General features: G+C 45.0%; 2 protein-coding genes across 31 annotated transcripts in view; one reads left to right on the top strand and one right to left on the bottom strand.

Annotated features, from left to right (window-relative positions):
• Positions 1 to 736, bottom strand: part of INTS9 (integrator complex subunit 9) — a 74,120-nt gene extending 73,384 nt beyond the window's left edge. The window contains exon 1 of the mRNA XM_065055572.1: positions 624 to 736. Coding sequence (XP_064911644.1) covers positions 624 to 632 — 9 coding nt within the window. The 5' untranslated portion in view covers positions 633 to 736. The remainder of the gene's footprint in view (positions 1 to 623) is intronic.
• A 186-nt stretch (positions 737 to 922) lies between these two features.
• Positions 923 to 17,745, top strand: part of HMBOX1 (homeobox containing 1) — a 136,406-nt gene continuing 119,583 nt past the window's right edge. For 13 of the 30 annotated variants that reach the window (XR_010471066.1, XM_065055595.1, XM_065055573.1 and 10 more), the window contains exon 1: positions 934 to 1,238. The gene's annotated coding sequence lies outside the window, so the exon portion shown is untranslated. Of the gene's footprint in view, positions 1,239 to 1,328; positions 1,429 to 1,706; positions 1,732 to 2,229; positions 3,978 to 17,745 lie in introns of those variants that run through there. The other 17 variants (XM_065055578.1, XM_065055585.1, XM_065055593.1 and 14 more) reach the window with 9 other exon arrangements.

Raw genomic sequence — 17,745 nt, forward strand, 5'->3', positions numbered from 1 at the left:
AGAAGACTGCAATATCAGAACCGAATTATTTGTCAGAAGCAGAGTGCACCCTCAGCAAAGTATTCCAGGCTGATTGTCTTGTTAGCAATTATCTGCGTTAACATCACCCTGCCGATGGAAAACGATTTTATTACGAATAAGGAGGATTTATTAATATTCCTACAGCAATCCGGAGACAGCCACACATGCGGGGGCCTCGCTCCACGGTGATATTTCAAGGGTGGAAGGGTGTTTCAAGGGAGGAAGGCAGAGAAACACCCCCCGCCTCCTCCCGCATCCCGCCCCCGGTAGCCCCTAGCCCGCCGGTGGGGTGGGCAGAAGGCCGGAGAAGAGCCACCCGCCCGGGCTTGGGCGCCCTCCCACCCTTCGGTGTTTAACCCCGCACCCGCCGCGGCCTTTCCCGCCTCCCTCCCCTCCCCTCAGCCGCCGCTTCCCCGCTGACCGCTTAACGGCCGCTCGCGCGCCGGGCCCGCCCCGCTCCCTCAGAGCCGCCCCCCTCAGTGCCTCAGTTTCCCCTCACGCCTGCAGGTGAGGCTGAAGCTGCTGCGGCCCAGGGGCGATCGCAAGAGACCCCCCCCCCCCCCCGCCACTTCCTCACAACACCCCCAACCCCATACACTCACCAGCTTCATGCTTCACCCGGTTCTATTTAGTGGGACAATCCTGCCCCCACCTTCCTGCCCGCCCGCCCACCTCAGGGCATCATGGGAGTTGCAGTCCCGCCGTCCTCCCCCCCGCCCAGGATGAAGTCATGGCCGAGCCCGCCCCTCCCTCCCGAGGCATGCCGGGAGTTGTAGTCCGCCCCGCGCTTCGCCCCGCGCTCTATCGGCGTGCGGCGCCGCCAGGCATGCTGGGAGTTGTAGTCCCGGCGCGGCCGCTCGCCCCGCCACCCTGGGGAGGGGGGAACTACAAGTCCCAGGGTCTCACAGCTGCAGCAGGTGGGAGCTTGGATGTTGATATCAACATGGCGCTTGTCAGACAGACAAAGACAGTCAGTCTGGTGTGATTGAGCCAAAAAAAAAAAAAAAAGAAAGAGGGAGAGAGCGGGGAGGAGGGAGCGGCAGGAGGAGAGCGAGCCGGGGAGGGGGGCTTGGCGGCCGAGGGATTTCCTCCCCCCCATTGTTCTCCTCCCTCTGCGCCCCCGTTAATCTCCCCTCACGCTGGGGCGGGGGCGGGCGGGGGGACCCCCCCAGTCCTGCCGTTCCATGGTGAGGTGGAGGCGCCGCCAGCACCCAGAGGTGAGTGGGGAGGAAGCTGGGGGGGGGAGGGAGAGCGGCCCTTGTGAGGGGAGGGGGCGGGCGGGTGGGTGGGCTGGAGGGAGGAGGGGGTGCGGCGGGAAGGGGGGACCCCCCTGAGCCGGCACCGCGGCTGCCTGAGGGGAGTTGAGCCGCGGCGGAGAGCGGGTTTCCTCGCCTCGCAGCGCGGGATGTGCGTGAGGGGGGAAGCCGGGGCGGGGGGCGGCCGGGGGCGGGCAGGGGCAGCCCCTCAGCTCGGCCAGAGTTCGAGCCGCGGCTGCGGGTTATTCTGGGCGGCCCGGAGCGGGGGAGGAGGAAAAGTGTCCCCGGGTTGCTGCTGCGGGGGTCTGCGGGAGGGCATGGCAGCCTTTGGGCTTTAAGGAAGAGCCTTCCATCGTTGTTCCTGCCGTTTATTTATTTAGCCTTTTTATTTTTTTCACCCGTCTCCTGGGTGCGGGGGTGACGGACTAGTGGTGGCGGAGTCCCCTCAACCTGGGTGGGTGCTTATTTTTATTGATTTTCTTTCTTTTTTTTTGTGGTGTTTCGGGTTTTGTTCGCTGCTGAGTTTGGTGCTGGGGGGTCGGGGGGTCCCCCCGCTCCGTGTCCGTGGGAACTCGGGCGGGGAGAAACTGCCCCGACCCGGCCGTGGGTTGGCCGGGGAAGGCTCCGACGCCGCGGGGATGGAGCCCGGTGCTCTCTGAGGATGGAACCCGCTTTCCCGGGGAGCTCTGCCCTGACTGGGGGGCTGCGGGGCCGCCCTGGGGGCTCTTTTTTAGGGGAGCCCCGGTGCTTTGTGCCTGTGGAAAGGGGGGAAACGGGGTGAGCCCAACCCCGCTGGATCCCGGGGCTGGGAAGCGGCGCGATGAGGAGGGTGAGAGCTGTTGCAGCTCCCGGGGCTTTGAGGGAGGGTTTTCGGGGAAGGGAAAGGCGTGAATGCGAAGGGTGTCTTGTTGCTGGAGAGTTTTAACATGGGAACGGGTGGGGGAGGAGGAGGACCCGGAGGGAAGTCATTCCCAAAATGTGCGAGGAGAGCTTGGGTGGGGTGTCATAGGCTTGTTTATTTTGTACTTCTTGGGAAGAGATGGGGAGGGGGTGTAAGTGTTTTTATACCCGCGCCGGGATCATCTTTTATTTTTTTGGAAGAACAGCGTGTTTGACCCCAGGACCGGTTGGAGGAAGCGGCGGGGAATGTCGCTGAACCGTTTTGCTTTGATTCGGGGTTAAAACAAAACAAGAAGCGACTGGTTTTGGGTGAAAAATACACATGCGAGACAGATCGAGCTGAGTTCCTCAACCTCAGTTTTGCATGATGGGTTGGGTGGGTTTTTTTCAGTTTTAAGAGTGTCTCTTGGTATGTTTGCACAGCACTTCTCCGGAAAGCATTTTTTTCTTTGCGATAGGTCTGAAAAAGCTTTGGTCATGTGTGCTGTTTTTCCCAGTCCTTTCGTGTTAGGGACAAAAAAATGCCTTTTGGGGTGGGGGGAAGAAGGAAGAGGAAATGAAGATTGTATGTTTGCTGTTTTGTCTGTGGAGTCGGGTATATCTCAATTTATTCTCCTGCTGAAGTGACGCTGGGAGTACAGATCAGTGGCTTTTAAGTACAAAATGTACTGAAGCTGGGAAGATTTAAACTTTGTAGGGAGGAAAGCGTTAAAGCGATGGCCAGGACACACGTTTGAGAGCAGTGTCGGAACAGATGTGACAGACACCAGCTACGTGCCCCTGCTTCAAACTAACGGGGATGGGGAAAGAAGGAAAAAAACCCTACAATTTGCATGAATGGTACCACGTACAAATTATCGTATCGGAGAGAGGGATTGTGCTTTGCAGCCGATTCGTGGGCTGGCGAAACCCCGAAGTGCCGGCTTGCGTCCCGTGATATGACTAGCTCATTTCTGCAGGGCTCATCAGGTACAGACTCTGCTTCCTTCCTGGGATGGTGCAGCTGGCATTTGATTTCCTCCATGGATGGGAGAGGAGGAGTCCTGTGCAGTTTTTTCCCCGAGATGATTGCATTTTCTTTGGCCTTGCTGTACCCTGCCTCATTAGTAGGAACTGCATCTATATTTATTTACCATTATACCGTGTCCCTGGGGATGTTGGGTGTAGTTTGGAGTAGGTATATATGGATTTATCACTCTTGACATTTTTTTTCTCCCATCATGCTAGGGCCAAATCTGTCAACAGCAGAGAACAAACTTAATTTATTTCTGTGTTTTGCATCTCCCTTTTTGCCATTTCTCTTCCAAATTGCAAAGGAAACATCTCTGAGATGGGGATGGGGGAGGGAAGTAGGGGAGAAGTGAGAAAGGGATGGAATATGTTATCTGTGCAGGGATGCATTTGTTATCTGCACATTCTAGGAGCACGGGGCTCTGTGAAAGAGCAGGGTTTGATACTGCATCTGAAAACTGAGGTTTGGGAACGCTCTTTTTCCCTTATCTGAAGATTCTATTTTAGCCCTGTGACAGCCACAACTTTTTCTGTACGCTTGACAGAATCGTCTGACGAGCCCAGGCATGAGACTGGGAACAAGGAACTCGTGTTTTACTCAGCGATGTCTGTTCTTCCTCCTCTGGTTCCTTTAGCACCAGCGTGAGCACCAGAACAGGCATCAGCATTTTTACTCCTGTGTCATCCAGCTCCGTTCAGAGCAGGTCTAGACAACATTGTGGTATGCAGGCTGCCAGCTGGGTTACAGGAATGCTACCACAGGTGAAACTGCAGGATTTTTAGACACTGGTAAGGAAATCTGCAAGAAAACCACGGGTGGATGAGGCCTGCTTATCTCTTATAAGTACTTTACTGAGTGGTCTTGAGCAATTCCTTTCTGTTTGTTGACCGTTCTAGAAAATGTGCATCTCTTTAGCATTGTGATTCTGATAATTCCACAGAACTGGTAACTGGTATCAGCTGCAGAAAGCTTACTAGTAAGGCAGTTTCTGTGGGGGTCTTCCTGGTCTCCTTCAAAAGGATATTAAAAGTTCACGTCTGGCCAGCGTTTTGAAAATTAAATTATTATGAAGTGCTTACTTTATAGTGATAATCCATACATTGATAGAGGTGTTTGATATGTTTCTTCGTCGGTATCTGGAGGTGGGAAGACAGTGGGGTTCTAACATTTGTATTTTAAACTGATTTTTAAATTTTTAATAAGCATGAATGTCAATAATTGTTCTACCATTAACTTTTGGGATGGTTCTTTTTTTTTTGTTGGATGTCAGTAGGGGAGTGGTGAAGTTTAGATCTTTAGGATACAATGTTTGGGCGGGGAATTGGAAGAATTAATGAAACAGAAACATGAGAAAGGAGGAACGCTGTGCTGCCCCTTCCATACAGGCGTTTCCAAATATGTTTGGTTGGGTATGTTAGAAAATAAACCAATTTGCATGAATTAACAGCATGTTTTAATCTAAAGACAGCAACTTTACAGTGATTTCTGTGCAGAACTTTTAGGGGCACTACAGAATGACACATTACAGGGTTGGAATCTGTGGCAAATGTTTTTCACGTGCTGCAAAGTTTAGGGTTTGAAATCAAACGCTTGAAAGCATGCTGTCATCTTAAGAACGCTACTGCAAAAAAAAACCCATGCCTTTATTTCCTCTACCCATAAGTTTATGCAGCTTTGACACTTCTTCTAAAGTCACTGAAGTGGATTTCACTTTATACCAATTTTAATGAAGCGGGCACTGGATCCATATACACATTCTCATGGGACTGGGCTTTAATGATGCCGATGCTAATAATATTACCTTGTGAGTTATCAATGAAGTGAGACCAATGTCATGGTTATAGTGGGATTTTGAGGAGATAATGAGGAGAATTTGAATTTTTGGGGGTCTAAGTTATATCCGTAAGGCTGGTTTTATATGTAGGGTTGTTTAAAAAGTTGCATTTTGCATTCTAATATTCCTGTACTGACTAAAACTCGCTTTTGACATGTATAAAATCAGGATGGCTGGGTAGCAAAGAATATGAAGAGCTCATATTTGAACACTCAGCCTTGCAAATGGGTGGTGTGTTAGCTATGAATGCAATTTTCAATGCTAAAGATAAGTGTTTTGACAAATGCTTTTCATTTGGGGAACAATACAAGCAAGAATAACAGGATATGAAAAGGAAGCGTTGTTTTTCATTTGCCAGGTGGCAAACCAAGGTGGAGAGGGATTAACTTGCCCAGGTTCATACACAAAGTCTGCAGCAGAACTAGTAATGAGTCTGTGATCTCCAGGGTTTGTCAGGGCTTTAATCAGTTTTTCTTCCTCTCTCTTTAACTGGTTAACTTCCACATTTAAAAAATAATGTAAAGAGTTTATTTTTCTTCCAGTTTCAAACTTTATAGCCTGAAGTTTGGTGGGTTTTTTTTCATTTTCAGTCGAGCCTTGAAAACACAGGATTGGAAAGCTGCGTCTGAACAGCACCTCCCTGACATATGATACTATCTTGAAACAGCCTCTGACAAGTGAACCCTCTCATTGAAATCATGTGAGGAATTTTATTACTCAACTCTGAAGATCTTCTGGGGGAAAGGAGGTTGCAAACTATTAACTATGTGGTCTTCATTTCAAGTTGGCACAGAAAATGGTCTTATGTATTGAGGCAGTCATGTGGTCCACAGAAAGAAGCAGAGAATCGGCTCTGTAGTCGCCGGCCAGCTGAAAATTTCATCTTGTAACTGTGAGAAACACATTTATTTTTGTGTCGTGACTGCTAAAAAGAGGCACATTCACTTGAAATCTGGGCTTTCTTTAAACACGGCATTGTTTGATTTCCTTCCCCTCTCCTCCTGCTCAACTGGGTGCTTATACAGGGTTAACCTGGGACCCTAAAAACATGTGGAGAAGCTTTTATGATAGATACCCTTAAAAAGTGTATTGTGTTTGGGATGCTGCTTTTCTTTGCTGTTGCAGTCGGGTTTACCCAAGCTCATTCGTGCAGGTTTCCTACATAATGCGCTGCTGAGCAAAGTGCTCGTTTCACAGTTATGAAACCACTGCTATCACAATTATTGCATCGTAAAGCCCAGCCTAATCAGAACTGATCGATTTATGGCCATAACTTCTGTGGGGTGCTAGTGGAGAATGGCTCTGATGTTTCACATTTGATTCGTTGTGGCCGAGCCACCGTCTTCCTCCTGATAAAACGATACTTTGTACCTTCGTTTGTAAATCTTCAGGTGCTTTACAGAGGTATCAGTATTTTACAGATAGAGAAACTGAGGCGTAAGGGCCAAGTGACTCACTCAAGGTCACATGCTGAGTCAGTGGCACTTGAACGTGGCTTTGTCTATTACACTTTTATATCTGTGATATATTAGTATATATTAACCATATAAGGAATTTATTGGCTGGTTGTCTAATGTGCTCAATAAGATTTTCTTACAGTGATGGGAGGATTACCCATGTTCCATTGACTTCTGTGCTTTGACACTTGTCATCCTTATTTGTTCAGTTAATTTTAATGCTTTTAAATTCATTAGATTTTTTCCGCCCCCCTCTCTATCAGGCCAAAGGTGCTGTGGGGTAAACTTTCTAACCAGACTGTAAGGGATGCCCCTTTTTCTTGCATAGCCTTTCTTCTGCTTCGTTTAGTAGGAGTTTTTCAGTGTGGAACATCAAATCTTATCTCAGGAATGCACATGCACGTTTGTTATTGTTTTGATTCAGCACCTTGTTAATGTAGACACCAAAAGGTTGAACAATTACTGGTTTGATGCACCCTTTTTTAAGAATTAAAAGAAGAATCCCTGACTGGTTATTCTGCCCGCGTGTGTGCAGATTTACCTTTCCCAGTTCTCGAGCAAAGCTCAAAGCAGAGTCTGAAGTTAAAGCCTGCTCTTAAAACTGGGAGCTGCTGTAGTGCAGCGCTTCTGACCGAGTGTATTCCGCTTTATCTTTCCTGTGCAGCCAACCAGAAGGTATGGAAGGTCAGTTAACTCTTTCTCCTACAGAGCTCCTCTAGGAATGGTTACTTCAGCATTTCACGTTGGTTTCAGTGCAGCTAATCGCCTGAAACTCTTTACTAAGCACGGCCCTTCATCAGGTTATTTATATGTGTACACCAAAATTAATTATGTTATGTATTCATTGTATATATGCCCGTGGTGTGTTGGTGAGAACGTCCTCCGGTCACTATTTGCCCAATGGGTAGAGTTTTGTTTCCAGATCTACTGAAGAGTTTCTTGCAGCCAGAGGAAACAATTTTTATTACCTGCTTCATGCATGGAGGCGGCATTCTTTTGTTCTCCGTGCTTATAAGACATCTATTTAGGCTACATTAAATTTATATGAAGATCTTGATACTGGGCTGGGAAAGTCATTTACAAGCCAGGCATACAAAATATATTATGTTTGGCTCTACCCCCAGCTGAATCTCGCTTGCCCTGAATTTCTGGCATCTGTTTTCTCCCTACTTTTGAACTTAATATTTAGGAAGTCTTATTTTCTCTTCACTTTCTTAAAATAAATATGTTGAATGTTAAGTTCAGTAGTTAAACAACTGCTACTGAAATAATACTGTAGGCTACTCTTGCAGGGAGCCTTGTGAACAGGCAGTTTGATTCTGATAAGCCTATGCCCTATCAATCGGGAAGTGTAGCATATAGTCATTTCCTGCATTTCGAGCTGCCCGTTTCTTAGGAGCTCTGAAGGAAGCACTGAATCTGCTTTTTGTTCCTCCAGTGGTGCTGTAATACTAATGGAAGCAGAAAGCATTTAGTTAGTTCATAAAATACAAGTGCTGTTTCTGCTTGGATCTTTATTCTGACCTTTATTTTGGACAGTTTCTCTGCCATGAGCAGATTCTCCGATTACAATGTCAGCTTTCACTAGAAATCTCTTTGTGATTTAACAGGCAGGGTTTTGGAGTCGGAGCAACTGGGTTTGCAGCAGCTCTGACGTGTAAGTCGCATTGAAATGTTGAAAAGGAAAGTTCTTCCTGGCAATGAGCTTGCGCTGGGCTCTCGTGTGTAGGCTCTGCCGTGGGTCTTACTTTATGACCCAGGGCAAACTTCTTGACCGCCTGCGTTCCAGCGTGTAATACGAAAAGAAGCCTTTCAGGGCTGTTGAGATGCTTTCACGTTTGTCAAGTATTTGAAGATTCTTGGCTGGGTGGAAGTGCATGCTGCCGCTCTCGCTGGTACAAACACCAATGTCGTAAGTGTATTTACACAGAGTAAGAACTAGTTATTTAAGTGAATACTGATTTTTTTCATGCCTCAGATGGGAGAGGTAAGCGGCTGATCACAGTTTTCTCCACTAAGTTGTATTACGTGTGGGTTCCAGGCATCACCATTGGTTGTTCTCTGTTTGCCTTTCACGGAGGCTCCATCTGCTTGCTGGAATGGTGCTGTTTAGTGAATAGTACAGCAGTCTGAAAAAGAGGGAACTTATTGAACTTGAAACTTGTCCCACCCTCTTTAATTTCCTCGTCCATAGAAGTAGAATGATGTTAACATATTAGAGATTCATAAAATTTAACGTGAGAACAGGCAATTAAAATCTTGTCTGATACATTTTATGTGCTTTCTATCCCAAGGCTTTAAATTTTAATCATTTACTCTGAAACTGAGACCAATAACTGGTGTTTGGCTAAAAACAATTTGAAAACTTTCCAGCCCTGAGCGTCCATCATTGGTAAGTTCAGACTCATCACTTCTCTTGGTAGTTGGTGCCATCTCACTGTTAAAAATAAGTGGCTGATTTCTCATTTGAATTTGTCTAAGTTCTGCCGCTGGTTCTTGTTATGACTTTCCTGACAAGATTAGAGCCCTTTAGTATCCAGGACTTTCTTGCCATGGAGGTACTTACGCTCTGTAATCAAGTTACTCGATTGATAAGGAAACAGAGTTGAGCTTTTAAGTCTCACTCTGAGGCATTTTCTCCTGCACTCAGATCATCCGGTGATTCTCATGGTCTCAGGTTATTTTTAACATCGTGGAAACCAAAACTGGAGAATGTTCCGGCCTGTGTCTGATCCGGACTGAATGCTGAAGTGCAGCAGCATTTAAAAGGTTCACAGTAGCCCCTTTGCATTGGGAAATCCCATTTGTGAGCCTCGCTGTGCCGACACTGAGATTATTCTTAGTTAAGCCTGCCATTTAGTAGGTGCAGTCTGCATTTCTTAGATTATAAATTGGCCTTTGTATTCAGATGCGTTTTGCTTTCCTGAGCTACGTTAAGGTATTCAGACGTCTTTCTTTTTCCGTCCTTTCCTCATCGTAATGTACTGTTCCTATAGTCGTGTGTCAGTCACAGATTTTTATCTGCAGCGATAAAAATGTTGAACTGCATCAGCCCTTAAATTTAGTGACAAAAAAACTAGCATGATGCAATCCCAGGAAGTAGATGAAGAGCTGGCGAACTGACAGCCCTCAGAAAGCACCAGTCGATACGGAGCAGCCGATGTGCATTTCCACTAGAACCAACGTACGCCCAATGCGCATCTTTTCTGCTGTTCGGCTGCCTTTGTAATCTCAAAGAACAAAGTTAGTCCTTTATCAGGATATTTGCCATTAAAACATGCCGACTGTCACTACCGAAGCACCTGCTCTCTAATTGTTTACTGGGAATGTATACATATATTTTTCTCATGTTGGTTTGCCTGGATTGCGACCCAGCTGACTGCCTTACAGCTCTCCACGTTTTCCCCTTTTTGAGCGTTAACACAATGTGAACATTACCTGGCCTTGGGTTTTGCCCTTGTTTCCTTTAAAAAACAGAAAATAACCAAACCACCCTGCAGGAGTGCAAAAAGCCCTTCAGTGCATGGATTTCAAATGTTTCACTCTTAATGGATCTGCTGGAAGTATTCTTTTATTACTGGTGAATTAGAAGGTACTTTGTGTGACGGAAGCATCTTGCCCCAGTGTAAGGGAGATGCGTTCACAGTAATCCTGCTTCTCCAACTTGAAAGTTAGTTTAAAAAAAAAATGATGAGCTCTTTTTGTGTGTGTCTTGTTGAATGTTGCGCTTTGGTTAGTTTGAGGAACGTCCCAAGACCTTTTTGTTCCTAAATGGCTGCAAGTGTAAAACCGCGATGCTTTTGGGGTGGCGGTGGAGCGTGGGCTGGAAGATTGCACGGCGTCCTGGGAGTGAACAAACACCTTTCTAACCTTTGCAAGTGGCTACTTATGAAGACACTTTGGAATTATAGTTCAGTTTGTTTCACGGGCATAATTCTGATAAATATTGGTGTAAGGCCTCTGTCACACTTAAGTAAATTCTGTTTTATTCATAGCAACATACCTTTTTGTTACAAATGCAGCTGCCTTCTCTTGCTGGCTGTTCCCCTGCATTTCCCTTTTCCTGTCCCAAACTGATTTAGCTTTTACTCCTTCCATGTTACTGCTGTAATCAGCATTGCCCAGGAATGTCTCTTTCTGGAGGAGAGGCAGCATTTTTGCCGTTGCTTTTTAGGATACAAGATAATACAGGATCTTGAAACCAAACCTCGTTTAAATACCACTATCAGGAAGAGGTGAAGTGTGTTGTGTTTTGGGTTTGGTGGTTTGTGTGTTGGTTGCTTGTTTTGTGTTTAGGTGTTTGAAAGGACTGGCTCCATGAGGAAGCCCCTGTTTGGAAACCTGCAAATTCCAGGCAGATAAAATGCAAAGAGGTCGGGTGAGGATCTTGGGGTTTGGGACGTCTGCTTCCTTTCTGGCTGGTGAGTGGGAAACCTGCCGTAGCGATAGGCTTTGGGGAAACATTTGGAAGGGGGAAGAAAAGGAACAAGACTGAGGCCCAGGGTCTGGGAAGGACACTGTAAAAGCAGGTACGGCATTTCTGCTGTTTGCAGTCTGAGCTGTGGCACTGTGGAGGTCTAAGGCAAGTAACGGAGACTCAAAAGAGTGTGCTGCTTTGTTGTACATTAATATTTCTTATAACACAAGCTTCTTAGCTTTTCCTGCCTCCTAGCTAACTCTGTATCTGATTTTTCTGTTCCTCTGCTGTCTTCTTGCAGGAGTTGTTTATTGACTGAAATTGTTTCCATATGGCTGCAATGTAGAGCTTGATTACATTAAACGTGGCGCTTTCCTGTGGCATTGCAGTGCTATGCGAAGCTCATCCCTCTTTCTCTCCTTCCAACCTCCCCTTCCTCCGTAAAACTTTGGTTTTGAAATGTGTCGCTTGTTTAGGGATTATCATCCCCCTCTCTGAAGCTTTAGAACTGGAAAACTGGGATCCAGATCCTTTTTGGGGTCTTTGTATTTGATTGTTTCGGCAGATTAAGTTTGCTTGTAAATTGCTGGTAAAATCCTTATGAAGATCAGAGTGACATTGCTGGAGCTGGGGCCCCAATGTGTTAAACACCGAACAAGTATGCAGACAGGAGATAGTCTGTACCTCCAAGGAGCTTACACCCATCAAGACAGTCCATTTAGATTGTGTTTGTTTACACTGATGATCAATTTAAATACGGCTCCAAGAAGGTGTTAAAATGAAAATTCCTCTGCTTGGAGGCTTCGGGCCAGATTCACCACTTATCTGGAGCCTGGAAGCTACATCTAGTTTGCAGAAAACAGATCTGTTTAATAGCAAATGGATGCATCTGTATCTTTGATAAGAATAAAAGCTGATTGTTGGCTAAGTTAGCTAATAAAACCAGCAGTGGAGCATCTCCACCCGCTCTTTGCAGTTACACTCTCTTTTATAAACTTGAGTTCATAACCTGGATTCAAAATTTAGGTTTTGTTAAAAATGTTTTCTGTTAACCAGGTTAAAATATATAAATACCTTTTTTTTTTTTTTGTTTAAGCCTAAGCCATCTGATGTAATACCTGCATTTCTTGTACTTAAAGAGAGCCTAGGCGGTGCATTTTTCCTGCCAATATCTCAAATAAAGTCAAACCAGTGAAGTGATGGTTGTCACTCTTGGCTGAGCACACGGAACCGGAGTCTGATGAAGCACTAAACCAGCTTTGGAGAAGTAGCCTCTTCTGCAAGTACATAGAGAATATTTTCTTCATTTCTGTATATTCAGAAAGTTCACAGAGTCTTTAATTTAAAACTGAGAAACCATTTGGGATCTGTAAAAGCAGAAATGCTTGTTTTCCTTGCCTAACATGAGGTGGAAAAAAAAAAGAACAATGAGGAAAGAGATTCACTAACACTGAAATCTTTCAGTGGAGGACACAGCAAGGTTCAATTCACTTAATAAAGATAATTCATTTGTTTTCACTAAAGCATTTTAAAATGCGAACCATGTTTCCGACCCTCTTATGCGTCCAGCACATATGATGTATCATTCAAGACTAATAAAACTGTAATAGATAAAAGCTGGCATTTAAAATTTGTTTTATAAACAGCCTGGCTAATAACCCAGGGTGACAACTGAAGTGCAGGGAAAATGTTTAGGCCTTTCTAGAGCCTGAAGCTACCTCCAGTCTTTTTTAAAAAATTCAATGTAAAATGAAAGCTTCAAGGGGAGAAATTCAGGGGATCCAGCGTGGAGCGAGGTGGTGTGGGCCACTCGGGGGTGTTAGTTATGTGGCAGGTTCAAGCTGCAAGTTATTTAAATGTCCCTTGTAGTTTATAGGTGTTTGAGTACTGAGCTGGCAGGTAAAAGACAGTGACTGTGGAGCCGGCACAGCTGTCACCTCTGCTTGGCCTTTTCCTAAAGGACTTGCTGCTGCTCGGAGCTTGGAGTGAAGGCTGTGGGCACCTTGTCCCATGTGGCCGGATGGAGCGGCCCACACCGAGGCACCTCGCTCCCACGGGAGGGTGGATTTAACACCTTTCGTTCTCCTTTCTGTTTCTGTCCAGCGTGCTGCTCCTTGTGCATCCCTGGATGGATGGTTTGTGCACATTGTGATTCTGTGCACTCTTCAAGAAAGGCTGTGGGTCCCGCAGCTGCAGCGGGATGCCTATAGATCCTCATTTAAGATCTTTCTACTCCCTGTTTTACGAAATGCTGGGGGAAAGGCAGGCTGGGGAAGCCTTAGTTTTCTTCCATCCCTCATAAAATGCTCTATGTGGCAGCAGAAGCGAAGTTTAGAATAAATTTAGTTTTTCAGTGTTGTCGTGTTCACAGAAAGGAAGAAGAGGTAAATTGTGACTGTCTCAGGCTTTGCCTGTTCTGCTTCTTGCACGTCAGAGCTGCGTTCTGCTGCTTTCCCAGTGGATGACCAGCTCAAACAAATACTAAACTTCCCCTCTTTAAACTCCTCCTTTAATAACATTTAGTTAGTTTGCTGGGTATTTTTCTGTGATTTCCAGAACTGTTGAAACAGTGTAAGTCCATGAAGACTCTCTTGTGTATTGTGTGTGAGCTCAGATATTTGAATACGGAATAGAAATAGAACTGAGTATCTGCAATTTCCATTGAATTTCAATGCTTTTAAGGAATGTGTCCTTAAGATGTAACTAACTTAGAGGCAGTAGGAGTGCTCTCGCTCTCTGTTGGTTTTCACAAGAACTGAACTGGAACTATATTGAGGATATTTTCTTTTTTTTTAATTAACAGGAGATCCCTGATTTCTAGGTCCTTTCATACTTAAGAATAATTAATTCTCTATTGTTTTTGCTTTTGACAGACTTTTACTGTCAATCTTCCAAAGGAGACATTGGCCCTTCCTCCAATTATTTGATGAAACAATTAACTACGTGTAGCCTCCCCCCGGCCCTTCATGGTCAAAATCAGTTTCTCGTGTCCTCCTGGGTGCTGCTTCCCAACTCTGCTTTGCACTCTCTGTCTCTTACAGGTAAATATCTCCATAGTGTTGGGACTGAAATGCTTTTATTCTCCCTGCACACTCTTCCAAAAGTCCATAGCACTGGCCTTCTAGGTAACAGCGTGTGTTACATGGCCTCAAATGAAGAGCATGATCTTTCAGTTTCCTTCTAACGGGAACTACTTTTGAGAAAAGACGGCAGGCTCAGGGCCGTCCTGCCTTTGCAGTATTATCAGTTCATTTTGGCTGCAAATGTGATTTATTTTTTCTTAAAGGAAGCGTTTATGACTTCTTGGAGGTATAATTGTATGGAGATGTTACTTGGACAGACCTGCTAAAGTCTCCTGCATTCAATTGGATGTGCTGGGTATGAGCTCTGTGCACTTAGAGCTGATGAGGAGAGTCCTGGACCAGAACTGGTGTTCCCAGAAACCAGAGAAACTGCAAATAATGTTTCTGCTTCTTACCGCATCTTGACTCTCCCTTGCCTGTTTGCCTTGCTCCTGGTGACGGTCTTTTTCTTACCTCTTCATATGCTTTATGCAGTCATAGTTTCCAATTGTAAACTTAGCTTAAAACCTATTTTAACTAACTTTTCAGTTCTGGCCACATAGCAAGAGTGATTTAGCAATGTTCTTCCAGGTTACTGAAGCCACCATGTGGAAAGGTGTGGGCATCCGTCCCTCGCAGCTCTGAGATGGTTTGTCCTTGTAGGAAGAGGTGTCTGTGGTCCAGTTACCCCAGCACCAGCCTAAATCCAGGTGGATCATCGTGTACCTGCACACTTCTTTTTAGATCAAGTTGCACAGGAAAATCCCATGTGCAAGCTCGAGAGGTGCTATCCAACCTCCACAACTCCCTGGTGTGTGCAAATGGGGAGATTAAAAGAAGAGTTTTCATATAGATACATCCTTGTGCTTTTCACCCTGTCCCCCAACTTTCTCCATATTTTTGAAAGGTGGACCTTTTAAAGCCTTTTATAATAGTTCTTAAAGACATCTCACTGGATTTAACACTGGCTGGCTAAAGGGAAGGTTAGTAGCCAGCTGTTTAATTGGTGTTTTACGTGGTAGACTTTCAAATTGTGAATTGGGTGAGGTTCCTGCTTTGCTGCTGATTTTCTACAGAGCAGCAGTGGTGCACACACGCGATACTTCAAAAAATAAGGGTCTATGTCGTGACAGTGTTGCTTGAAGCTGGGCTCTGCTCTGCAGGAATGACAGAGCTACGCTGATTTGCACCTATGAATATAGGCAGCTATAAAATAAGATTTACTTAAGAGTTGCCAAACACAACATGGAGACTTATTTTAACTCAGCTTATTGAATTTAACAAGTTCAGTTATAATCAGGTTTAAAAAATTGGCACAAGGCTTGATGATTGGCAGCCCTGGATGCTGAGGGAAGCCTATAAGGACAGGGCACACATTTGATACCCCCCAGCGTATACTTGCAAACACCCACACTGTGTGCTTCAGGCATTCGGAACATCTTTTGTATCCCAGCTTTTGCACTTCAAGAGAGGCCTAGGCATGTTAAACCCTTAATGGCCCATTTGTCTAGACAAACTGCTGTCCTGAGCCATGTCCATTGGCTTTTCCACCTGCTTAATGTCACATACCTGCAGGCCAGGTTGCCTTTGTGAAGCGAGATACTTTTAAATTCAATGTGCAGGATAGCAAACAGTTATCCCTCCAGTCAGAAGTTACCGTCCTCACCATCTGTTGGCAGTGCCGCTTGTTTAATAACTCTTTTGTTTGGTTCTGATGAAATTGGGTGGGATAACATGGATTTCTATGTAAATTCTTGCTTGATCTAGCCCAAATAGTTTTGCTGAAAGTATTAATAATTTGGGGAGTGCTCACAAAGGACATGTGCTTGCTCCAGGCAGGGAGGTCCAGAAAAATACACGTGTCTATGTCTGGAGTAGCATGGACATTGCAGAACAAGGGCAACGAATGATTTCTCTACATTTTAGGTCATCCACAAACATCTATAGGACTCTCAGTTACTGTGTAACTCCAACTCTCTGTGCTCTTTATACATAAGAACTAATCTGTTGTCATTTAGAAAATGAAGGGTTTTTTTCGGACTTGTCAGTACCTTTTTGGTGTGCTGTGATTGCTGTTTGACTGCCATTTCTCCAACTTGTAAAGCTGTCTCCAGTGTATGCGGTTCTATATCCCATCAGCTCGCTCTGTCATACTGCACTACAATCATCTGTCCTCTGCCCCCTAACATTGGTGGATCTCTCTTTTAATACTGCGTTTTCTAAAACTTTCCTATAAAATGCCACTGTGTGAGACTATTTTATTGGCTACAGTGATCATTGTAAGCCCTGAACAAGGAAATTCTAATTTGTTTATTGTTTTTTCTAGATACGCATTTGATAGCCTCAGCTTTTTGGAGCCTGACTGCCTCCTAGCTTACCTACAACACTTTTTGTAGGTTATATGTGAACATACTGTTTCAAATGCTTTTAACCAAGCAGGGAAACAGCGCTGCAAATGAAGTTCCCTCAAACTGCATCATCGCCAGCACAAGGGTTAATATTTTTCTCCAGATGTTAATCTGTTTCCTGCTTTTATTTAATGTGTGCATATAGAAAGATTTTGGTTTCTTTGTCCCTTTGCACTTGAACTAGAAACTGTGTGTTCTATTTGAGGTACACAGTAGAAGAGTATTTTTTTAGTACTTTTGGTTTAACCGTTTCTCTGTAGAGGAAGAAAAACCAGCTCGAGACCTCCTTCCAGTGACATATCAAATGAGAGGACGGCAATATCTGAACTTGTGTTGTGTCCAGAATAAGATGACAAAATAGATTGAATGGTCCTTTACTCCTGTTTTGGAGAGAGCGAGGGGAAGGGTCGGCTGAACAGAACAATCTGCAAGTAAATGACTCTGAGTGACATTTGCATTTCTCCTTGCAAGAATGTGGTAACAGTTCTAATAGGAATGGATTGGAAATGGGTTTTTTTAACGTGTAATGAGGAGCGTGCTTGAATTTCATTGCTGCTGCTGACTTCTATCCCAAGATTTCTGTTTTACAGCTGTTATTAAAAATTTATGGGGCAACTTCAGATCAAAGCAAATCTATATTCTCTTTATTATGTAAACTTGGGGTTTGTGGAACATATGCATTGCATCCATGCATTTTATGCAGGAATTTTTGTTCCAGCAAAGGCAGGCGTTGTGCACTTAGACCTGAAATGTGCAAAACCAGGGTTGTGCCAGTGATGAATGGCGGTCTGGTTCTCTCTCTTCTTTCTTGATGTCCCAAGTAACGTCTTATGAAAAGGAAAATCTTTCCTGAGGTGCTTCACCTACCTGTTTCCTAGTTTAAATCTTCTGTACGGTGCTTCTTACTGAGGTTTTGTCACGCGATTTCGTGTTCCACATAACCCCGGTTTCCCACTGGTGAGCTGAATGACTACCTGCCACTTCTTAGGGCCCAGACCTGAAAACATTTCTATAGATACTTAACCTCACAACTAAGTTTTAGAGCAGTTCCCAGGAAGGCGATGACCTCTCCTTGGTGTGTTCGTCACCGAGAGCAAGGCAGCTCTTGCTGCAGGTAACAGGCTCCTGATAAACGTCTTCTGTTCATTCATATTTCTTCTCTGGTCAGCTTCCTCTTGTCCTCCAGTCTCACCTTGCGGAATAAGTTGTCAACATTGGCATCTTTTATCAAATGTTTAAGGCGGTGGTTTTTTAACCTGTCAGCTTTGGGGATCTACATGTTATCTACCAATCTCAAGTTTTACCAGGACCTGAGATCCCACTTTTGCAGTAAAAAGCTTGCAGACGTGAACCCTGATGGTTCCAGTTTGAGAAGACA

The sequence above is a fragment of the Columba livia genome, chromosome 3 (assembly GCF_036013475.1).
Source record: "Columba livia isolate bColLiv1 breed racing homer chromosome 3, bColLiv1.pat.W.v2, whole genome shotgun sequence".
Lineage (NCBI taxonomy): Eukaryota > Metazoa > Chordata > Aves > Columbiformes > Columbidae > Columba > Columba livia.